We start from the raw sequence: 25,110 nt of genomic DNA on the forward strand, positions 1-25,110 counted from the left end.
TCATTGCTCTGTGAATGGCTCTTTCTTGTAACTAAAAATTCATCTTAAATATCACCTCGGAGAAGCGCTCCACTAAAGTAGCCCTTGCACCCACGGTTCCTTGGTAGTTTACTACCTTATTTATTCCTTTGATAGCACTTCTCACCAGATTATTTATTTGCTTGTTTGCTCTCTGGCTCCTTCGTGCAAGTCCCGTGAGGGTAGGTACCTTTTCTTTCCTATCTCTCCTGTTTCCTCAGCATCTACAACAGTTCTTAATACATTGAAAGTATTCAGTAAACATCTTTTGTATAAAAGGATGAAGCAATTGAATATCAATTACATACAAGGGAATGGCAAAAAATTAGTGGAAAAATGGAACTAAAACACAATCTGCATTTTCCACAAACTTTTTTAAGGTACCCTTGTACATATTTAGGTTATAGTAACAAATGCTAACAAATAACTGACAAATTTCACTTTGTTGGAAAAGCATCATTTTGAGCTTCATTTAGAAATGAATCATGCAAATTAGAAAGATTTGCTGTTGGAGGTTGATGCTGTGGTGTGATGAGGAAAGCCGCCGCCTGCAGTGCCAGCATCCTATATGGACACCAGTTCAAGTCCCAGCTCCTTCTCTTCTGATTAGGCTCTCAGCTATGGCCTGGGAAATTAGTAGAAGATGGCCTAAGTCCTTGGGCCCTTGTGCCAGAGTGAGAGACCCTAAGGAAACTCCTGGCTCCTGGCTTCAGATCGGCCCAGCTATGGCTGTACTGGCCATTTGGGGAATGAACAAGTGGATGGAAGACTCTCTCTCTGCTTCTGCTTCTCTAACTCTGCCTTTCAAATAATAAGTAAATAAATCCAAAAAAATAAAAAATAAAGAAGAAAGATTTGCTGTTGGGTACTAACCATACAAATACTTTTTTTTTTTTTTTTTTTTTTTTTTTTTTACAGGTAGAGTGGACAGTGAGAGAGAGAGACAGAGAGAAAGGTCTTCCTTTGCCGTTGGTTCACCCTTTAATGGCTGCCGAGGCCAGCGCGCTGCGGCCGGTGCACCGCGCTGATCCGAAGGCAGGAGCCAGGTGCTTATCCTGGTCTCCCATGCGGGTGCAGGGCCCAAGCACTTGGGCCATCCTCCACTGCACTCCCGGGCCACAGCAGAGAGCTGGCCTGGAAGAGGGGCAACCAGGACAGAATCCGGCGGCCCGACCTGGACTAGAACCTGGGGTGCTGGCGCCGCTAGGCGGAGGATTAGACTATTGAGCCGCGGCGCCGGCCACAAATACATTCTTCTGGTAGCCCACAACTTTTCCCTTTAAAACAGTAAGTAGTCAATTTCCATTTCAGTCACTCTAATATAAAATTCATAAGCAAATTAACATTTTCAGTTTTATCACATTAATAAGAAGGCTCAAGAATAGAGAGTCACATGTTTCAAAAGGTCTCTCAGATGGGAGAATAACTTTGGGCTGGTTTTCATTCTTCCTACTGAGCTGACATTTCTGTAACCTGATGCCAAGTCCTTAAACATTTTATCTGAATGAATGTACTCTCTGAATCTAACACTAGATGTTCTGCCTCTGAACCTTGGATTTTTTAGATATGATTTTTTTCTGTTCCATATCGAATTGCAGAGATTTTTAAAAAAGGGACAAAGTGAAAAAATATACTTTGCCATATAATGAGTCATCCACTTTTCCCCCTTTCAGAAATTCATTATATTTAGAAAACACATCCAAAACCCTTAGATTATCATTAGCTGAAATAACAGAAGAATTATACCAATGATAAATTTTCACATTAATCTATCCAATAGAATTCAGTTAGGCCTTTTACAACATATGGTCCAAATAAAAATATAAGAACATAATTTTTAAGTAGGTAGAATTTGTATATATTTAAAAATTCAGATTGGCCAAAGTTTTCTGGACAAGTTTTTTTTTTCTTACTAAAACCAACAAACAGCTAATTACTTCCTTTAGTTAATACTTGAAATGAAAGCCATCCTTTTTTCCTTTGCAACAAATGGTCTTTATTAATTAGGTCTCTCAGTGTGTGTGCTGGCCACATTTGGCAAAGTCCAGTCCTCACCAAAAATAGTAACAACCTGCTCTGGATGGCAACCAAGCAGCAAATCTATTTTTGGCTTTAATGTTTGAAACTCCAAATGCCAGATGCCATAGAACTGAACCTTAAATGGAATAAATAAACTATGCTGATACTAAAATACAGAATACAAGGATTTAGGGGTCTCCAAAACATGCTTTTTTTATTCCAAAACAAATAATTGTTTCAGGCTTAGCAGGGGAATTCATATTGAAGGCTAACATGTGTAAAACCAAAATAATCTGAGAAGTGAACAAAACAGGGGAAGGAGTAGGTAGCAGAAAGATACAACCTCAGTTTTAGTCCCGAATATTTCTCTAAATCTCCTCCTTGCTCTGTGTTTCTTGTTTTTATTGCTGATATCTTTTTTTCTTACCTGTCTCTGAGTGTGCTGGGGCCTAGATAAGGATAGAGATTTTCCTTCAGTTTTCCTTTGATGAGGTGGTCCAGGGTCTCATGCAAAAAAGGCTGGTGCTGTGTATACACATTTTCTACGCCCTAAAACAGAGGAAAAGGATTCTTTGTCATTTTGGGGAAACTACCAACCTAACAGCTACTAATCTTGTACTCACATTTGAAAAGGTCATTCACTCAATAGAGATCTCATGGGATAGCTTCGAATGGCAATTTTAGGAGATTTAAAAAATTATTTTAATCAACTAGAAATGTTCCAAACTTGTAAAAATATCCTGTACTTTAAGCCTAGACGTTGGAAAGAAATTTTTAAAATGGAATTGCTTAAATTCTTTTTTTTTTTTTTTTTTTTTTTTGACAGGCAGAGTTAGTGAGAGAGAGACAGAGACAGAGAGAAAGGTCTTCCTTCTGTTGGTTCACCCCCAAATGGCCGCTATGGCCAGCGTGCTGTGCCGATCCGAAGCCAGGAGCCAGGTGCTTCTCCTGGCCTCCCATACGGGTAAGGGCCCAAAGACTTGGACCATCCTCCACTGCCTTCCTGGGCCACAGCAGAGAGCTGGACTGGAAGAGGAGCAACCAGGACAGAATCTGGCGCCCCGACCGGGACTAGAACCGGACAGTACCAGAACCACAGGTGAAGGATTAGCCAAGTGAGCCGCTGCGCCAGCCTAATTGCTTAAATTCTTTATCATGTCCTCACTGACTCACCCTGTTGTGAAAATGTTAAATGATAAGGAGGGCAAATAAAAGGAAAGGACCAGGTAGAAAAAGAGATTGGAAACACTCAGGAAAAATAAGAAAGGCTAGCAGATTAAAACTAACTTTGACTATTTTCAGGAAATACATTAGTATTTCTAAAAGATGAATAAAAGTTTGCTTCATCTGTAATTTCCATCACAGGGAAACTACCTAGCAAAGCTTAAATTACAAACAAAAGGAGTAAAATAGCTGTGACTAACAGAACCGTTTGTCTTTTTACTCTTGAGTATTTCCTGGAAAGAGTTCCATTAATTTCCTGCTCATCTATTTGGTTCAATGCTCATCTTGCTCCAATATAGACAGCACTAAAAGAAAAAGCAGCTATCAAGAGAGTATGTGCTCGAGCTCACTTAACGGACACAAGCACTAAATCAGAGCAATCGTAAGGACAGTCTGAAGATTGGATTCATTCACTCAGCCTTGGGGACTCCAGCTAGTTCTCACTGGGAAAGCAGGGAGGAGACATCTGTACCTTCAGTCCTTTGAGGAACTGCTTGGTAATAGCCACAGCATCTTTGGGGCTGAAGAGGTCACTGCCTCTGACCCGTTTACCACCATACTCAACAACTGCAGACACCAGCTATTAAAAAAACCAAACAATGTTTTATTGCTTAGGGATCAGGAAGTTTATTTCATAAGAAAATAACTAAGGAAATGATGACATGATAAGGCCAGTACACATTCCTAGAAATAAAAACAGTATGGTTTATTGATTTTTTCAATTTTAGATCTAAGAATAAAACAACAGAGTTGGTTCCTTTGGTGAGTTTACTATATAAATTTGGTTACCTTTCGAAATTTCTCGGAAACACCTTTATTCCTGAGGTCCATCATCAGTCCTGGTAGACTGTTGCTGCTGTGTCGCTCATAATGTAGAGCATAAAGCATCACCAGGCGGGCAGCATCGAACTCCGTCACTTTGGGATTCTGCAGGAGCCTCTTCACATTCTGAAGGAAGGTAGAGCTGACATTTATCCCTGTTTCACTTAAGTGATCTGTCACATAAGGCCATAAATCTAATAATTATTAAATGGCTATGATACATCTGAGTTTACAAACGAGATTACTACTATGACAATATACAAGTCACGCATTTAGCAACTGTCTTAACTATTGGAGATTAAAAGCCTTTTGCTGGAGATAAGATCTAAATATGCAAATATATTCCCACTGTAATTGCTCTAGGACAAAAATGAATTTAATAATAGATTTCCTCTTTTCTTTTCCAATGGCTTAAATTGTAATTTCCTTGCTGAAATAAGGAATAAATACTATGGCTTCAATCAACAGGGCACACAACTGATTAGTTGACTTGTAAAACTCTACTGTTTCCTTCTAGTACTAGTGATTGATCCGTGAAATGGAGACGAGCTGGTAGAATTTTATGTAGAATTAGACTTAAATATCCAGGAAGCATGAAAAATAACAACATGTATCAATATGATTGACAGAGACATGAGTATGTAATAGCATGTAATCTCCAAATTGAGTATGATCTTAAGAGTCAGGTACTGACAGCAAAGGGAGCCAGAACAAATCACGTTTAGGTTTTGTCAATCTTCACATTAAGAAACTTCCACATAGCACAGAGTTCTGTTTATTATGCAGCAGATCAATTGAGTCCCCATAAAACAATATGCCAGGCACTGTTGGGGACACACAGGGGAGTTAGCAACCATTCTTGTCCTGAGTGAATTCACAGAAAATGGGTAAAGGAGGGTAAAACCCGTATAACTCATTCTGCTACAAGTACTAAAATGTTCAAATACTTTAGCCCTAGGAGAGTGGTAAATATGGAGAAGGTGTCAGTTCAATCCAGAAGGAAAGCTTCACCAAGTTGACAAAAAAAAGAGGAAGAGGAGGAGGAGGAGGAGGAGCAGGAGGAGGAGGAGGAAGACAGGGACAAGGAGAACAGCAAAGCAAAGCTTTCAGAAGTATTTTGTGCTAGAAGTATCCGGTTTTGTGGCTTCAGGAATTACTATACTTGCCACTAGGTTAAACTGTCTGGGGGTGGGGCTGGTGCTGTGGCACAGTAGGTTAATTCTCTGCCTGCGGTGCCGGCATCCCATATGGGCGCCGGTTCCAGTCCCGGCTGCTTCTCTTCCAATCCAGCTCTCTGCTGTGGCCTAGGACAGCAGTGGAAGATGGCCCAAGTGCTTGGTCCCCTGCACCCACATGGGAGACCGGGAGGAGGCACCTGGCTTCTGGCTTTGGATCAGCGCAGCTCTGGCCTTGGTAGCCATTTGGGGAGGGAAGACCTTTCTCTCTGTCTCTCACTGTCTATAACTCTACCTCTCAAATAAATAAATAAATAAAATCTTAAAAAAAAAAAAAAAAACTGGAGGAGAGGCAAGTGCAAATGAAAAGGATGCAAAGCTATTTCACCATGTTAAAAAACAAAATAACAGCTGGCACTGCAGCTCACTTGGCTAATCCTCCGCCTGCAGCACTGGCACCGCGTGTTCTAGTCCCAGTTGGGGCGCCAGATTCTGTCTCGATTGCCCCTCTTCCAGTCCAGCTCTCTGCTGTGGCCCGGGAATGCAGTGGAGGATGGCCCAGGTCCTTGGGCCCTGCACCCACATGGGAGACCAGGAGGAAGCACCTGGCTTCTGGCTTCAGATTGGCGCAGCGCACTGGCTGTAGCAGCCACTTGGGGGGGTGAATCAACGAAAAAAAGACCTTTCTCCTTTCTCTCTGTCTCTCTCTCTCTCGCTAACTCTGCCTGTAAAAAAAAAAAAAAAAAAAAAAAAAAAAAAAAAAAAAAACAACAACAACAACAACAACCAAAACTTGACTGATGAAAGCTACTCTCATTAGTATTGTTACTTTGGTGAAATAAGTGTCTATGAGAAGAAAACGGTTTCAAGGTCTTGTTATCTTGAAGAAAATGTGAGCTCCCAAAATCAAGCTGTAGAGAATGGACTGACTTAGTTTCCTGGTACAAATGCCAATGGAAATGTCACTGTGGCAGTACCTTTAGTAGGACTGTGATTATTTTGGATCCTATTTACAAAGTAATATAGATTTTTTTTGACAGGCAGAGTGGACAGTGAGAGAGAGAGAGAGACAGAGAGAAAGGTCTCCCTTTTTCCATTGGTTCACCCCTCAATGGCCGCTGCAGCCAGCGCACCACGCTGATCTGAAGCCAGGAGCCAGGTGCCTCTCCTGGTCTCCCATGTGGGTGCACGGCCCAAGGACCTGGGCCATCCTCCACTGCATTCCCGGGCCACAGCAGAGAGCTGGACTGGAAGAGGAGCAACAGGGACAGAATCCGGCACCCCAACCAGGACTAGAACCCCGGGGTGCCGGCACCACAGCTGGAGAATTAGCCTATTGAGCCGCGGCGCCGGCCAGTTATATAGATTTGCTTCTTTTTCTAAAGATTTTAAGTGGTCTGCTTATAACCCTACTTCTTCATAAAGCTTGCTTCTTTTTAGTGCATGATTTTGCAGAATGTGAGGTTTCTCAGGAAAAAATATGTGGTGGTGTAACAGAAACATATGTATGCAAAGAAACAAAGCAAAACAAAAAACTGACAATTAGTGCAATAAGGGAGAAAGATAAGTGAAAAGAAAGTACATCTTATTGTTGAGGAATCAATGGAAGACTTCATGAAGGAGCTGACATTGGCAAGAGACCCTGAAGAATGAGTAAGAGTTGGAATTAGGGGCTGGCATTGTGGTGTAGCTGGTAAAGCTGCTGCCTGCAGTACCAGCATCCCACATGGGCACCAGTTTGAGTCCCGGCTGCTCCATTTCTGATCCAGCTCCCTGCTAATGCATCTGGAAAGCAGTGAAAGATGACCCAAGTACTTGAATCCCTGCACCCATGTGAGAAACCCGGAAAAAGCTCCTGGCTCCTGGCTTTGGGTTGGTCCAGCTCTGGCCATTGTGACCATTTGGGGAGTGAACCAGGGGATGGACTCCAAGGATGTCACAACAACTGCATGATATTGTACCACTTAAAAATCCTTTCTCATACATTATCTCTTAACTACTTCACAGCAACCATGTTCAATGTCTAAAACTCTTTTGTCCATTCTAAATAGGGCTAAAGATGATATGGAGAGCCTCCCAAGTAGCTCTCATGGAGCAAGCTCTTGGGGCCGGTGTTGTGGTACAGTGGATTAAGTTGTCACCTATGATACCAGTATCCTATATGGGTACCAGTTCGAGTCTCAGTTGCTCCTCTTCTGATTCAGCTTCCTGATAATGGCCTGGGAAAAGCAGTAGAAGATGGACCAAGTGTTTGGGCCCTGACACCCATGTGGGGGATGCGGATGAAGCTCCTGGCTCCTTGCTTTGGTCTGGCCCAGTGCTGGCCATTGCAGCCATGTGGCATCTGGGGAGTGATCCTGTGGCAGATGGAAGCTCTCTCTGTCTGTCTGTCTGTCTGTCCTCTCTCTCTTTCAAAATAAATAAATAAATCTTTTAAAAAGTAGCAAGCTCTGTGAGAGAGATTCCTATTATACTTCTCTGAGTTAATAGTTCACTATGACCAAACTTAAGAGAACAGAAAGGAAGGTATTTTTCTTCCACAGGTTCAGACCCCACATTCATAGAATTTTCTTACTTTTCCACAGAGGACACACAGAATACAGTCTATTTAGAATATCTGTTCACATGTTCCACTATTTTCTACTATAATGAAAGAATTTCTGAGTATAAATTGTTTATCAAGTATATATGCAGAATTTTATATGTATCTCAATCAACTTGACATAAATGTTTAAACTATTAAGAAATCCCACTTGAGATCTCTGCTGTCACTTCTCTTAATGGATCTAATGTTTCATTTTCCTGTTCTTGTAGTCACTCTCTTCTCACCTTAACTCTACTCAACTTCTGATCTGTCTCTGAGCTTTTCAGCAAATTTGAGAAAACCAAGTAAAGTAACTGCACGTCCTCAAAACTGGTATGGAGATAGTCACAGACTACGTGCAATTAGTTTGTGCTTTTCCTACTTGCTTCCTTCCTAATTACCTTCATTTGGATCTTGACACCAAGCTCTATTTTCCAGTTAAAAAAAAAAAAAAACCCAGTCCTATTCTTTGCGACTTGGTACTGGTGTTTAGATTCCCTGGGTTGACTCTCATCTCTCCCTTGAGGACCTGGCCCAGATCTGACCTATGATTGCTGTGAATAGGCTGCTTTGCCTACTTACGAGCCTTTGGGACCCAGGCCCATGATCTGCTGAGACTTATTTATTCCCTCAGGAAAAGAAACCTGCAGTTACAAGCTGAGCTCTTTTTGCTCTCTCAGCTACATCAGTTACTGGAGAAGCAGGCCCTTTTCGTCTGCCTTGATCCCATGTTATCCTTTGAGTTTGTTTTGAACTGTTTCCCTCATGGCTACTTGACTTTTCAACTTGACAGACAGTAGCATACATTATTTTGAGATTCCAGGGCACTAACCAGTGAAGAGGGGGAAAAAAAAAAGAATCAGAGAAGCATCTAATTAAATAGCAGGTGTGGGCTGTGTGGTCATATTTATTGCATATATAACTGGATTAAAGAACTAATTTTTTTTCTTCTCTTCTTATTAAATTTCCCATAAGCCTTGTGAATATCAAGAGAGAAAAATACACTGTCACATAGTAACAATGACTGTGTAAGGAGCAAAACAGAAAACTATTGTTTACTTAAGAAGATAGGATTCAAAAACCTTACACTGAACTCTAACTGTGTAGGCCTAATCAAGGAACAGGAAAAGAACATACTGTCTTTAGAGGTCAAGTTTCCAAAAGGAACTAACATCTGCTCATGAGATATCAGTGAGAAAACAATTATTTTCTGATAGATTCTCCCATTGTTTCTGGCTGACCACTTTTCTGTTTTCTTCTGTCAAAACCATGAGGAAGCATTTCAGCAAGAAAAAATGTTTATGACATATATATATTTTAACTCGCTGCGCTACAGCGCTGGCTCCGACATACATATATTTTTAAACTATTGTATAATCACTGAAGAACTTAATTAAAGATAGTCTCCATTTTTTGCTTCAGTTTAACTTAAAGAACAGGTTTCTTCCTTTGCTATCTACTATCATACTAATGTAGCAACAATTAATGCATAAAACAACAAATCAACAGAGATGGGCATTTGGTCTAGCAGTTAGTTGGTCTAGTTGTCCTATGCTGCTTAGGACAACTAAAGGTTGTGCTGGAGTGCGTAGGTCGGGGTCCCGGCTCCACTTCTGTTCCAGCTCGCCATGGATGTACAACCTGGGAGGTAGCAGGTGATGGCTCATTTAGCTGGGTCTCTGCACCTACATGGGAGACCTGGATTGAGTTCTCAGCTCCTAGCTTCAACTTGGCCCAGCGCTGGCCAGGCCTTTGTGGACTTTTGGCTAATGGGCCAGCAGACTGGAACTCTATCTCTTTTTCTGTCTCTCTGCCTCTCAAACAAACCACCCCCGCCCCCACTTTTTTTTTTTTTTTTTTTTAAAGAAAATAGACTGCACCATCACATAATGATTATCATAATGGTCATATTTAATAGTTGTGGGAGGCTGTAAGTACAGGTACTGTATTAAGTATTTGTTCATTGCAACCTCATGACAGTCTTTGGGGTAAGGACCATTATTTTTCCCAATTTTGAAGACAAAAAGATAAAAGCTTAGACTGCTTAAGAATCGTTTTTAAACCCAAGCTATCAGAAATCCAGGCTCTTAGTCACTATTCTATATTCTTTCAAATAGAATTCTTCTTTCTCATTTTTCCAGAAAATATTTACTGAGTTTTTGCTTTGTGTATTAACAGGATGATTTGAGATTTTTTATCCAAGGTCAAGAAAGAGATATAAAATAGACTGATTCCCCCCTTCACATGAAAAGCTGTGATAAGACACCATGGGCAGCAGTGAGGGTGAGAGGACTGCTTTTCTGCAGCTGTTTCTCTTTATGGTATGAAAATCTGCATTACTAAGCAAGGGACTCTCAAAGGACATGTGTTTCAATGACACTACATTTCTTTCTAAATCAAATTTTTGATAGCCTGTAGGATAACTGGTTAGAAATGGCGGCAACTGTAATCCATAAACTGTACTTTGGAAATTTATATTTACTAAATAAAAGTTAAAAAAAAAAAAGAAATGGCAGCAGCTTAAAGATTAGGTCTTAGCAAATGTATGCAGTTTCTCTTACCATCACTTACTATTCAGTAAAGCAAATCTCATCTCTATTCAAAAAACTCAATTCATGGCTTCATGACGCATTATCATCTAAGGTCAAGCCGAGGAATGCCATAACCCATCTAGGAGTCAAGCCCCTGGCATCTACTTACTAAGGAACAAAAGTTCCCTTTATGGACTACTGTAATCATGTTGCCAAAGAAATCCTTTATGATGCAGGAGTCCAAATCAATTGCTTACCCATAAAACCTCAATACCCTTGACAAGAAAATCTTCAACAAAAGATCTTTTAAAATCATAAAGTGATCAAAATAGAGTTCACATTTTTAAATTATATACTTTTAAAGTGAAAAAAAAAATAAAATTTCAGGCAAAGAATTATAAAAACTTTTTCTTAACTGCTTTCCATATGGTAGGGAGACACAAATAAAAATACTAAAATTGGCTAGTGATTAAGCTTAGTTCTATTGTTTTAAAGGAAAAAAATCAAACACAAGAACATTTAAATTTGGTTACAGGACTAAACTTTGTTTTTGCATAATAAGAGGAAGAAAATTCATTTTATTGAGATAAATATGAGGCAAAAAGTCTATGGAAATAGAATTAAAAAGTAAATTCATTTTTGCATAAACATTTTTGAAATCTATGTATAGTTGTTTCATAATACATATTTTCCACAAATTTTTTAAAGACCTCTCATATAGGAACACTTCTAGAATTCCCACAAAGCAACTATAATCTATTAGTAGCAGTATTGTTTAGACTAAGTTGGTTAAATTCATTTTATATATATATATATACATATATATATATAAGATCTATTTTATGTATTTGAAAGGCAGACTGACAGAGAGAGGGATAGACAGACAGGAGCTTCCATCCTTTGGTTCACTCTTTTTTTTTTTTTTTTTTTTTTTTTTTGACAGGCAGAGTGGACAGTGAGAGAGACAGAGAGAGAAAGGTCTTCCTTTTGCCGTTGGTTCACCCTCCAATGGCCGCCGCTGCAGCCGGCGCACCGCGCTGATCCTGGCAGGAGCCAGGAGCCAGGTGCTTTTCCTGGTCTCCCATGGGGTGCAGGGCCCAAGCACCTGGGCCATCCTCCACTGCACTCCCTGGCCATAGCAGAGAGCTGGCCTGGAAGAGGGGCAACCGGGACAGAATCCGGCGCCCCAACCGGGACTAGAACCCGGTGTGCCGGCGCCGCAAGGTGGAGGATTAGCCTATTGAGCCACGGCGCCGGCTCTTTGGTTCACTCTTAAATGGCTGCAATGTTTGAGGTTGGGCCAGGCCAAAGCCAGGAGCCTGGGCTCAGGGACTTGGGCCATCTTCTGCTGCTTTTCCAGGTGCATTAGCATGGAGCTGGATAGGAAGCATTGCTGCTGGGACTTGAACCAGCACTCTGTTATAGAATGCTGCCATCATAGTCAGTGGCTTAACCTGTTGTGCTATAATGACAGCCCACAATACATCCTTACAAAGGATACTTCTTAATGAATAAGAAAGGAGTGGGTGCTTGGCACAGTAGCTGATTCTGTTTGGGATGCCCACAAATCAGAATGCATGGGATCCATTCCCAGTCCTGCTTCTGATTCCAATTTCCTGATAATGCACTCCCTGGGTCCCTGCCACCCACATGGGAGTCCTGGACTGTTACGGGCATTTTGGGAGTTAACCAGCCGATAGAAGCTCTCTGTCTCTCTGTCTTTCCCTCTCTCTGTCATTCTGCTTTTCAAATAAAAGAACGAGTCTTCAGATTCTGATCTGGAACAATCTGTGACATAATGATTAAGTAAAAAGACAAAATGTAGTGCAGTAGTAATGCTACCATTTGAATTAAGAGAGAGAGAGAGAGAATAAGAGAGTGACACAACCTTGTATATATATATGGAACAAGTAAGGATGCATAAGAAACTATTAATTGACTCAATTTTTCACCAAATACTTATATTATCTAAGAATTAGAATTGAACACAATTTTAAAAATAATAAAATCAGTCTAAAGAACCGAGAGTTCTTTGTGAAGATTTGGGAACATGGGGACAAAAAATAACACTGATGACAGAGCACTTTACATAAATATAAAGCAAATAGCATCTTTTTGATTTTCAAAATGGTGCAGTTTTCTGGAAATTTTGATAAACATTTTAAAAATTAAAAAAAAGCAACTATAAATCCTGGGAAATACGTTGGCATGACTAGAGGATTCACAAGTGGATTTCTTTCCTTTAGTTATATAACCTATAAATGAAATTATGCTTAGAGGCAGGGAATCAACATTAACCAAAGCACCTATCATACAAGAAGCATGTCTATCTCTCACCAAATCCTCCTAACAACCTGAAAGTTAGAAATCATTATCCATGAGGCTTAGGTGAAACAAATAATTTTCCTAAAGGAATTTTGACTAGTAGAGATAGGATACAAGCCAGGACAGCCTGGCTCTAAAACCTGTGTGGTTTTCATTATGCCAGGCTGGCTTACTTTATAAACTAAAGCAGAACTGCAAAAGGAAAAGAAAGAAACTAAGTTTTAGAGTATGGGATCTGGGGCTGCCATTGTGGTGTAGTGGGTAAGGCCCGCCATATGCGCACCAGTTTGTGTCCCGGCTGCTCCACTTCCCATCCAGCTCCCTGCTAATGTGCCTGGGAAAGCAGCGGAAGATGGCCCAAGTGTTTGGGCCCCTGCCACCCATGTGAGAGACCTGGAAGAGGCTTCTGGCTCCTGGCTTCTGACTGGCCCAGCTCCAGCCATTGTGGCCAATTGGGGAGTGACCCAGTGGATGGAAGCTGCTCGCTCACTCCTCTCTCTTTTCTCTCTCTTTGTAACTCTGCCTTTCAAATAAATAAATAAATCTTTAAAAAAAATGGGATCCTATTAACAAGCAAATGTACTTGTTATAAATGGCTTAGACAGTACAAGATGGCCTAGGTCCTTGGGCCCCTGCACCCGCGTGGGAGACCCAGAAGAAATTCCTGGCTCCTGGCTTGGATTGGTGCAGCTCCGGCTGTTGCAGCCATCTGGGGAGGGAACCAGCGGATGGAAGACCTCTCTCTTTCTCTCTCTCTCTCTCTCTGCCTCTCCTCTCTCTCTGTGTAACTGTGACTTTCAAGAAAAATAAATAGATCTTTAAAAAAAAAAAAGTGGCTTAGAAATGGCTGTCTCCCAAAGGACTCTTATTACTAAATGACTTGTTAGTGATACCACACTTTGTCATTTCTCAGGAACCTTGGAATTATCTATTTGTTCTCTTTCTGACTTTGATTTTGTCAATTTTAAAGCATCCTTACTAGATTAAATTTCCCAAAATACTGCTTTCATCATATCAACTTTCTACATAAGAGTCTATGTTAGGTATTTTTGCCTGTCTCAGCAAATACAAATTCCTCTTACAAGCTTCTTCATAAACTGGTTCCTGTTTACCAATTCAATTTTATCTCTTATTTCTATTCCACACCCACTCTCCACAGGTCAAACTGCTTATTATTTCCTGCACACTTATGCATCTTTGCTTTTGCTGTTGTTATTCCTGACTGAAATACTCCTTCAAATTCTCTTCATTCTTTATAGTTCATCTTAACACTACCTTTGCTAAGAACTCTTCCTAATAGCTGCAAATCCTTTTATAGTATCACAATTTTGACTTAGCTAAATATATCTTGAAATATTACCTAACAATTTCTCATGCTTCAGCTTTTTAAATTAAAATATTTTAAAAATTCTTTTGTTTGAGAAAGAGAGAGAGGGAACACACGTGAGAGATCCCACCTACTGGTTAACTCCTCAAATGTCTGCAACTGCCTAACCTGGGCTAGGAGGCTGCAGCCAGGAGTCAGGGACTCAATCCAGGTCACCCATGTGGGTGGCAGAAACCCAGTTATCTGAGTCATCACTGACACTCTCAGGTCTGCATTAGCAGATAACTGGAGTCAGGAGTTAGCAGTGAGTATCAAACCCAGGTACTCAGATATGGGACACAAGCATCTTAACCCAGTGTCTTAATTGCTAGGTCAAATTTTGTCTCTCCAATGATACTCTAAATTTCTTGAGGGCAGGTATCATTATGACACTTTTCTTCAAAATCCTCTGGTAGCTTCCATCATTTTATGATTAAAGTCTAATTTCTTTTAGTGGCTACAACCTGATCCCAACCTGTCTTTCTAATTGACCTAAGACCACTCCTCATCTTGCAACTTCCAATAGTTACACTGAACTATTAACTATTCTCTGTTTATACACACACACACACACACACACAAGTGCGCATGTGCCTTCCCTTCCCATTACCACGCCTGCCTTCTCTCTGCTGCTGCTGTTTCCCCCTTCCCTACACTTGGTATATTCCTACTTATTTATCTGTACAGAGTTCTAATGTCATTTAAGTTTTTTTTTTTTTTTTTTTAGATTTATTTATTTATTTGAAAGAGAGAGAGAGAGAGAGAAAGAGAGACATCTTCCATCTGCTGGTTCACTCCACAGATAGCCACAATGGCCAGGCCTGAGCCAGGCCAAAGCCAGGGGCTGGCAGCTTTATAATGGGTCTTGCATGTTGGGTGGCAGGTGGCCAAACACTTAGGCCATCTTCCGCTACTTTTCCCATGCCATTTGTAGGGAGCTGGATAGGAAGTAAAGCAGCCAGGACACGAATTGGTGCCCACAGGGGATGCTTGTGCCATGAGCACGGTTTTATCCAATATGCCACAAAGCTGGCCCCCTTATCTAAGAAATTCTAAGAAGCCTCATTCTTAGGGAAAACAGCTGTCTTTCTTCTGTAATTCTAGATCCCTTTGTAAATACCTTCATTATAGCACTTACTGCTTGGTATTATAATCCCTGGTTTAACTTTCTTTCTCCTCTACTATAATATGAGCTCCTTGTGGGAAAAAACTGTATTTATCTTTGTTCTCCTAAATCCTACAGCAGTATGTACATGTAATAGATATTCACATGTTTGTGGAATGATAGACAGATCTTGAATAATTTTTTTTAAAACTTAGATAATATTGCCGGCGTGGCGGCTCACTAGGCTAATCCTCCGCCTGCGGCGCTGGTACTCCGGGTTCTAGTCCCGGTTGGGTTCTGTCCCGGTTGCTCCTCTTCCAGTCCAGCTCTTTGCTGTGGCCCGGGAAGGCAGTGGAGGATGGCCCAGGTCCTTGGGCCCTGCACCCACATGGGAGACCAGGAGAAGCACCTGGCTCCTGGCTTCGGACTGGCGCAGTGCGCTGGCCGTGGCGGCCATTTGGGGGTGAACCAACAGAAGGAAGACCTTTCTCTCTTTCTCTCTCACTGTCTAACTCTGCCTTCAAAAAAAACTTAGATAATACATTGTAATATATAACTTTTAAAGGATGCCCAACAACCCTGTGAGGTAAGTACTCATGTTGTTATGCCTACTTCACAAATGAGAAAACTGGTTCAGAAATTAAGTCAACAGCTTCAGGTCACAAAGACAGTAAGTGGTAAACCAAATACTAAAATTCAGACCTTCTGATTTTAGTCTAGCTCTTTTTAGTAGACTAAATAAACTGACTAAATCCTTGGGGAATGCATATTATACTTCTCCTGCGGTTCTTAGTACATATTTATCATAAGTAATATTCCCTTGCATTCTTGTGTCAACTCCTTAGTAGACTAAACTCCATGTTGGTGAAGGATTACTTGCCTTGGTATCTCTTGGTCTGCCTGGCACAGTGTCTTACACATAGTAGGTGCTCATCAAATTGGACTGACCTGGAGAGCACTAGAATGGTCATTTTGACAGGCTAGTTCTTGTTCAACCTCTGAAACTTCCAGCAGATTCCGCTCACTGACCAACCGAGACAGTTCTCCAACTACTGTCACATGCTTCGACACAGTCCCAGACATCTTCTTAAACTGTGGATAATTCTCAACAAAGGCCTGTCATGGAAAAAACATCAATAAGAAGTTCTGTTATTCTCTGACAGAGGATAGGCAGGTATAAAGAAGAGGAAAAAAGCAGCAGGATTGTTTTTTGCCTGGACTAAGGTACCTACAATTCCCAATCACATGGCATTATGTTATGTTTAAGAAGAGAAGAGCTGGTGTGTCAGCTGACTGCGTCTTTAGTCCAGATATGACCGAAGAAAGGAAGAAGCACACAGGTTATTATGACATTTTCAGTAAAGAGAGACATTACAGAAAATATGTATCAACATAAATTATGGTAGAAATTGGAGCCAGAAGATTCCAGAAATGTTGCTTACATGAAAAGTTCCAGAGTCTCAAATGTTAGTAATCCACGTACATGTTCAATTTACCTTCATGTCTGCTATTGATTCTAGTTTTTGCTGTTCTTTTGGTTTCTTCTTCTGAAAGTCTTCCATGAGATTCTTTATATTACTACCGATTTCAGCAAAGTTTAGGTACATATTCTGTGAAAAACAAAGTTGGAAGCATAGTTCATCAACTAGCCAGTGACTTTCAGAAAATTTAAAAGAAGTGAAAAATAATCCCGAATACAGAATTGAAGGGCAGGAAAATTCCATTCTAATTACCAAATTTGGACATTAGCCAGGACACTGGTGATGAATATCATTACTATTCTCACAAAGAGCTAGTAGAAGGGACAGAAGTAAGTAACTGTGTGATCTCTACAAAAAACATATTGTTAAAGGTCAGAATCCAAGTCTTCTGCCTTCCCTTGAGACACAGCCTATTTATAGGAAGTCTCCACCATCCTTTCACTTGAAATCGCATTCCTGCCCCTATTCTAATAAGCCAATATTGGTCTTCTTACATAAAAACAATTCAAAAAATTTAAAAACCACCTACATTAGCGTAGAATTCATCATTTTCAGCGGACAGCACGACCTCTCTTAAGTCTTTACTGATTCCTGGCACTCTGGAAAGGTCAATCCGATTGTTGTTTATTCCTAGCAGCTCATGGACCATGGCCTGATATGTCCACTAAATATAGAAGTATGGCAAGAAAAAAAAAAGGTAACTGACAAAACATGGAAATAGTACACGTTCAGGAAAACAAATGAAAATTGATAACATTTTTAGTAACTAGTCTGCTTTACATGGAGATTCTCTAGTTCAAATTTTTAATACTTGGTGCTATAATAAACATTAAGATTCTCATTTTAACTGGTTAAACACTCAAAAGTCAAGATACTTTTAGATTTCACGCTTTTGGAAGAAGGACAGAAGGATTAATATTCTTGATAGAAAGAAAACAAATTAGATCTATCATTAGTTCAACTCTTTGCCCGTGAATGAAGAGTATATTTTCGGCTTCACAGATAGGGCTATATTGGTACTGCAGTTACAAGCTGTACCATTTCCTGTGCGCGTCTGTGGTTTTCTGCAGCATGAGAAGTGTGTTCTTGCAGATCTGAGTGGTGCTATATTTATCCTGGGAACACTAATATTATCAGAAAAACCTTGTGAGTTGATCAAAATACTGGCATGTTCAGAACCTTGCCTCTGAATTCATTTTGTTTTACGCTCTTAACCTAATATGAATTGTGAGGAAAGATTGATTTCCCATGTTACAAAATGGAAAGCAGAAATCCCCAAATTTTACCTTTTTACCATTTATGGAGAATGAATTGCTCTCAGTCATAGGTCCCTTATATAAAACTATAGTATTTTCCAACAAATTACCTAATAAATATAGAACCTAAGTGCTGAAAGTATTTATATACATCTATTTTATCTTAAGAAAACTAGGCTTATTTAGAAAAAATTAAAAGTGTCATAAAAGAGGGTACTTTCCTAGATTTGCCAAACGAATACCCACAAAAGCAATTTCATTAGGGCACTTAAAAGAAATGCAGCAAGATGCTATGTGCTTCTATGGACAGCATCCTATGCATGCTTCCACCATAGCTCTTATTGGATAATTAAAATTATTTGTTCACTTCTCTCCTCATTGGACCATGAGCTCTCTGAGAGTAGGGATTGTATCTTTTAACCTTTAATCTCCAGTACTTAGTTCAATATGTGGCATATAACAGGTCCTCATTGAAATCTGTTGAATGAATAGTTGCTTTTCTTTGGGAGATGGAATTTTTAGGCAATTATTTTTCTTTCTGCTTTTTTATATAATAAAAAGTTTATTTGGGGGTTGACACTGTGGCGTAGTATGTTAAGCTTATGCCTGTGGTGCCAGCACCCCACATGGGTGCTGCTTCAAGTCCCAGCTGCTCCACTTCCAATCCAGCTCCCTGTTGATGGCCTGGGAAAGCAGTGAAAGAAGGCCCAAGGACTCAGGCTCTTGCACCCACATGGGAAACCCAGATGAAGCTCCTGGCTTCTGGCTTTGGATCAACCCAGCTCTGGCCATTGAGGCCATCTGGGGAGTGAACCAATGGATGGAAGACTTCTGTCTCTGTGTCTCTCCTTCTCTCTGTCTGTAACTCTGCCTCTCAAATAAATAAAGAAATCTTAAAAAAATATTTCTTTAGTGAACATATTTTTCTTTGAATTTTAGGAATACAGGGCTATCTTCTATTAGAGAGAAGTTTCATTGCACAGCCACAGATTTTCCTTTGCAGTAATATTATTATAGTATAAGCTAGAAAGAAACTGAAATATAGACTGCTTTTTTTTTTCTATAAATTCAGCTACTATTAATAGAGCACCTAAAATGTGCAAGGCAGTGTGCTTACACTTACAAAACACACTATGAAGCCTTGAAGAATGGACAACTAGGAGAGGGTGAAAGTAACCAAAGGTATGAGTCCAATATGGCAGGTGTAGCAAGAGACCTAAGAGCAATACAAAGTTCTACAGTGATTTTAGGGAGAAAAGAATGTGTCTAACTGAAAGAATACAGTCTTCAAGGAGATATTAGGTGGCTTTTGAGTGGTTTTAAGGGAGAAATACTCTGATAGGTGAAGGGGAGAAGAGAAGGTATTTCAAACATTCCAGAGTTCAGGTAGCAGGCACAGGAAGTCATGTGGCATATCCACACAGCAACAAGCCATAGGTTTTATGTGTGGTGATGCCCTGGGATGCCAGGTCCAGGAGGTTTTTAACTTGGTAGGCAAATGAGAACCAATGAAGATTTTTAAGCCCAGAGTAGCAGGACTGGAGCTGTGCTTTAGGAAAAGAAAATTAACAAGAATGTATCTGTGGATAAATTAGAATAAGAAGAAATTAAAGTAGGGAATCAACTAGATAACTCTTTCAATATTCCTACAAGACCTTAGAGTCTGCACAAGGCAATGGCAGTAAGAATGGAAAAGGACAGAAAGAGGAACAGAATTGAGAGGCTGTCTTGATTCAGAGTGGGGGGAGTAGCAGCAGAGGACAGGAAGGATGAAGCAGAAGAAAGAGTTCACAATTATTATGGCTGGAAGAATAGTGATACCACAGCATCAAGGAAATACAAGACCAAAACACTAAGAGCAAGAAATAGGAGGCAAATAAATAGACCACACTATTTATCTCCATATCTCTATTTTGAGGAATATCACAAAAATCAACCTTCTATTAAGCTGACAAAGGATTCTGCACCTGATTTAGCAATGGGGTGATGGCATCATCACAGCGATCTAAAATAAGTAGCAACGGAGGAACCTCTGTCCGCCGGAATTCAAACAGCTCGTATTCTTTAGTTATCACTTGCTGTGGTGAAAGAGAAAAATGGTTTGGTAAACCAATTAGCTGCACATGGAGATGACACAAATAAGAGATCAATAAATAAAAACCACACTTAACAACAGTTCTTTGCACCCACATGGGCCTTCCATAAAAGGATTCAAAAGCTTCACAAAGTTTAGTACCATTCCATTTAAGAAGTTAAGATTTTAAACCTTAGTTTACAGGCAGTTTAACTGTAACAAAAAACACTGTAAGGGTCTTGGGTTAAAACTAAGAAATCCTTGTAAAAAAAAAAAAATGCCCAGCACCGCGGCTCAATAGGCTAATCCTCTGCCTTGTGGCGCTGGCACACCGGGTTCTAGTCCCGGTCTGGGTGCCGGATTCTGTCCCGGTTGCCCCTCTTCCAGGCCAGCTCTCTGCTGTGGCCCGGGAGTGCAGTGGAGGATGCCCCAGGTGCTTGGGCCCTGCACCCCATGGGAGACCAGGAGAAGCACCTGGCTTCTGCCTTCGGATCAGCGCGGTGTGCCAGCCGCAGCGTGCCGGCTGCGGCGGCCATTGGAGGGTGAACCAATGGCAAAGGAAGACCTTTCTCTCTGTCTCTCTCTCTCTCACTGTCCACTCTACCTGTAAAAAAAAAAAAAAAAAACCAACCAACCAACCAAACAAACAAAAAAACTAAGAAATCTTGGGGTGTAGTGGGTAAAGCTGCCACTTGCAGTGCTGGCATCCCATATGGGCAATGGTTTGAATCCCGGCTGCTGCACTTCCAATCCAGCTCTCTGCTTCTCTGCTATGGCCTGGGAAAGCAGTAGAAGATGGCTCAAGTCCTTGGGCCCCTGCACCTGCATGGGAGACCTGGAAGAAGCTCCAGGCTCCTGGCTTTGGATTGGCCCAGGTCCAGCTGTTGCGGCCATTTGGGAAGTAAACTAGCGGACGGAAGACCTCTCTCTCTTCTCTCTCTCTCTATCTCTCTCTGCCTCTGCATCTCTGTAACTCTGCCTTTCAAATAAATAAATAAATCTCAAAAAAAAAAAAAAAAACCAACAACAACAACTAAGAATCTTGGGGCTGGCGCTGTGGCATAGCGCTACCGCCTTCAGTGCTGGCATCCCATATGGGTGCCATTTTGAGTCTGGCTGCTCCGCTTCTGATCCAGCAACCTGCTAATATGCCTGGGAAAGCAGCAGAAGATGGCTCAACTTCTTGGGCCCCTGCACCCACGCAGAACATTGGGAAGGAGCTCCTGGCTCCTGGCTTCAGATCGGCTGGGCTCTGGCCATTGCAGTCATTTGGGGAGTGACCCAGTGGATGGAAGACCTCTCTCTCTCTCTCTCTCATTCTCTCTCTCTGCCATTGCCTTTCTGTAACTCTGCCTTTAAAATAAATAAATAGAAAATAAAGAATCTTATCTCTACTGTATAGTCGTTTTATTTTTATATATATCTACCTCTTTCCCAATAAAAATAACACATTATTATCTCCTTGGTTGCAGATAAAATATTCCTTTAGTTTCTGAAGTATTTCAGGGAAATGAATGGCACTGATTTTAGAGAACTAGGGACAGGAAAGGCCATACCTTAACACATTCTGCTAGTCTCTTTGCAGCCTCTGATGAAAGCTGATAACGAATCATGGGGCACTTCTTCAGAGATAAAAGGAGAGCAGTCAGTCCTTGAGTTGTTCTGGAGAGCTGAACTGGATCCCAATTTCTTCCCTTTTTGTTGAAAATAAATATTTAGAGAAAATATTTGAATTTTCTCTTTTAAGTCCAATTACCTGCAGAATTCACTCCCCACTGATAAATTATCTATTAATTCTTTCTTTCCATACCTGACAGCAACCCAAAATATTGAGGGAAAACAAATGTGGATTCACAGCAATGTAGTCACCATAAAACTCCTGCAAATAAAGCACAAGATAAGTTATTTCATGAACTCTACTTTATCAAGCAGTAATATATTCATAGATGATACAATACTGTACAATATAATCAAATATGATGAAATACAAATATAAAAAACATACAAAAATTGTTCAATTAATAATTAACAAGGGTCAGTGCTGTGGTGTAGCAGGTTAAGCCATGCCTGTCACACTGGCATCTTGAGTGCCGGTTAGAATCCTGGCTGTTCCTCTTCCAATCCAGCTCCCTGCTAATGCACCTGAGAAAGCAGCAGATGATGGCCCAAGTGCTTGGGCCCCTGCCACCTAAGTGGAAGACCAGATGGAATTCTAGGCTCCTGGCTTCACTCTGGCCTAGCACTGGCCATTGTGGCCATTTGGGAAAAGAACCAGCAGATGGAAGATTGTTCTCTCTCTGTCTCTTCCTTTCCTTCTCTGTAACTGCTTTTCAAATAAACAAATAAGTCTTCAAACAAACAAACAAACAAACTTGTAGAAGTGGGCACATGGTATTTCCAAAGAATTCTATGTATATTTATCAATTAGTAAAAATTAAACACTGCAATAAGATTTACAATTTTATGTAAAAATTAACTTTGCTGTAGAATGTATTTCATGAGGGAGAATGTGATTTAAACTAGGTCATTCTTTTTACTCATTTATTACCTGGTATATCATCCTGAAAAATTGTAAACTAGTTTATTTGCCACCTTAGAAGACACTGTTTTCACCAAGGTGACAGAAGTTATTCAAATATTTGTGATAAATATATCCAAGAACACTAAAGTGTTTAAGGACGCAAAGTAGGTCAGCGCCGCGGCTCAATAGGTTAATCCTCCACCTAGTGGTGCCGGCACACCGGGTTCTAGTCCCGGTTGGGGCGCCGGATTCTTTCCTGGTTGCCCCTCTTCCAGGCCAGCTCTCTGCTGTGGCCTGGGAGTGCAGTGGAGGATGGCCCAAGTGCTTGGGCCCTGCACCCCACGGAATACCAGGAGAAGCACCTGGTTCCTGCCTTCGGATCAGTGCGGTGCGCTGCCCACAGCGCGCCAGCTGTGGCGGCCATTGGAGGGTGAACCAACGGCAAAAAAAGAAGACCTTTCTCTCTGTCTCTCTCTCTCTCTCTCTCACTATCCACTCTGCCTGTTTAAAAAAAAAAAAGAAGGCAAAGTTAACATATTATGTTCTAATGTGATTATACAGCATGCAGAATAAATGTTTAGTTTCCAAATTTTCACCTAACAACAAAAGTCTGCCTATTATCTTCAGAACAGGATAGTTACAACAGAACTTTAGAAACCCCATTCTCTCCCAAGCAGACATACTTGTATTTCTGTTGATGACCACAGCTTATAAAACTAAGCTACAGCAATATCTGACTCTGTCTTCAAACCTGTGAAACCCGACCTACTGATACACAATGTTATGCTCAGATAAAAAATAATTTTACTGTACAATGTATTTCATGAGGGATTTGATTCCAAATAGGTCATTGTATCAGCCCACTCTCCTTATTCTCACCCATTCCTTTAATTCTATTCTTATCCACTTTGATCTCTTCCAAACTTACTAAATATATGTTGTACAATGCAATTTATTTTGTCTGAACAATAGCCTTCCTTCTTTTGAGACCAGCACCACCTTTTTATTTTTTTTTTAAAGATTTATTTATTTATTTGAAGGCAGAATTACAGAGAGAGAAGTAGACAGAGAGAGAGAGATCTTCCATCTACTGGTTCACTCTCCAGATGGCTGTGATGGCCAGGGCTGGACCAAGCCAAAGCCAGGAACCAGGAGCTTCCTGTGGATCTCCCATGTGGGTACAGGGGCCCAAGCACTTGGACCAGCTTCTGCTGCTTCCCCAGGTGCATTAGTGGGAGCTGGATTGGAAGTAGAGCAGCCGGAACTCAAACCAGTCCCTATATGTGATGCCTGTGCCGCTAGCCACAATGCCAATCCCATCTTGATGTTTAAGACTCAAATATTTTAAAAGGGCCAATATATTTACCTGAACCTCAGCCACAACCTCCTGTTCATCAGCTTCAGCCAATGACTTCACATCACTCTTGCTGATCACATTACTGAAATCTGAAACAGATATGAGTCATGATCTCAAAGGAGATCATCTCTGTTGCAATTAGGCAGAAATGGGCCTGACCACTAAAGCCTAAGGAATAAGTGATGTTTAGTACACATTGTGGTACATGTCAAAGTCAAATACCTTTAAACTGGAATGAGTAGCACGAATATATTTAAATCCATAAGTTCATAATACTAAAAAAAAAGGACCAGTATTGGAGGCATTGGAGAATGCAAAGGAATCAAGTGATTATATTGACAACAGCAAATAAAGGGAAAGAAGAAAGCTTTTATCCTATCTTTTACGTATAAACTGTACTACTAAGTAACTAGTAGATAAGAAGAAATTTTTCTTTGTAGAAATATTTCAGCTAGAAAACAAAGAAGGAATGTTAATGAAAGAATTAGAAAATCATCATTTATCCAACTGTAATAAATCAATGGATAGACCTTGGCTTTGAGCATTAATAGCTGCTAATATCACAAGAAGAAAGCACACAACACCCCTAATAATGTATTCTTGCCAATAACAAAGCAAACTATAATGTAATTAAGGCTCTGCATCCACCTACAAATTGAATTCACAGGAACTAGAGTACATAAACATTTTAAACTGCAAGGAACACATTAAACTACTCCCTTGGGAATGAAATCACCAGTTCCAGGTTGTGGAAAACTTAACCATCTCTTCAATAAATAAACTGCCCAGAGAGACTGGGAAGAGACCTATAAGAGATTATAGAAACTTAACATATTCACCAATAAGAATGTGTGGGACCTTTCATTGATCTTGATTCATACAAACTATGAAAAAAAATGAGAGATTTTGACATTTGAACACTAAACGAGAACCTGAAAATCGTAAGCAATTATTTTTCATTTTTATTTAGATAAAATAACGACATAGTGGTTTTTAAAAATAAGTCCTTATCTTTCAGAGATGCAGATTGAAATATTTATGAATGAAATTACAGATCTTAGATCTGCTTCAAAATAATTTGTAGGGGAGTGGCAGCAACACAGCTAAACAAGACTGGGGCTTAGCAAATGTTGAAACTGGGTGACTGATATATTGGGGTTAATTATACTATTCTGCTTTTGTATGTATTTTAAATTTCCATAAAAAAGTTTTTAATAAAGGGAGGAACCTGTTATATAGGAGATTTAGTAGA

General features: G+C 40.4%; 1 protein-coding gene across 1 annotated transcript in view; it reads right to left on the reverse strand.

Moving 5' to 3' along the window:
• Nucleotides 1-25,110, reverse strand: part of VPS45 (vacuolar protein sorting 45 homolog) — a 77,687-nt gene that overhangs the window by 43,999 nt on the left and 8,578 nt on the right. The window contains exons 4-13 of the mRNA XM_051858711.2: nt 23,868-23,947; nt 21,791-21,859; nt 21,537-21,674; nt 19,874-19,984; nt 17,180-17,314; nt 16,666-16,779; nt 16,118-16,285; nt 4,051-4,209; nt 3,734-3,841; nt 2,465-2,586 (exon numbers count right to left, since the gene is read on the reverse strand). Of these exons, the coding sequence (XP_051714671.1) occupies nt 2,465-2,586; nt 3,734-3,841; nt 4,051-4,209; nt 16,118-16,285; nt 16,666-16,779; nt 17,180-17,314; nt 19,874-19,984; nt 21,537-21,674; nt 21,791-21,859; nt 23,868-23,947 (1,204 nt within the window). The remainder of the gene's footprint in view (nt 1-2,464; nt 2,587-3,733; nt 3,842-4,050; nt 4,210-16,117; nt 16,286-16,665; nt 16,780-17,179; nt 17,315-19,873; nt 19,985-21,536; nt 21,675-21,790; nt 21,860-23,867; nt 23,948-25,110) is intronic.

This window comes from Oryctolagus cuniculus, chromosome 7 (genome assembly GCF_964237555.1).
Source record: "Oryctolagus cuniculus chromosome 7, mOryCun1.1, whole genome shotgun sequence".
Lineage (NCBI taxonomy): Eukaryota > Metazoa > Chordata > Mammalia > Lagomorpha > Leporidae > Oryctolagus > Oryctolagus cuniculus.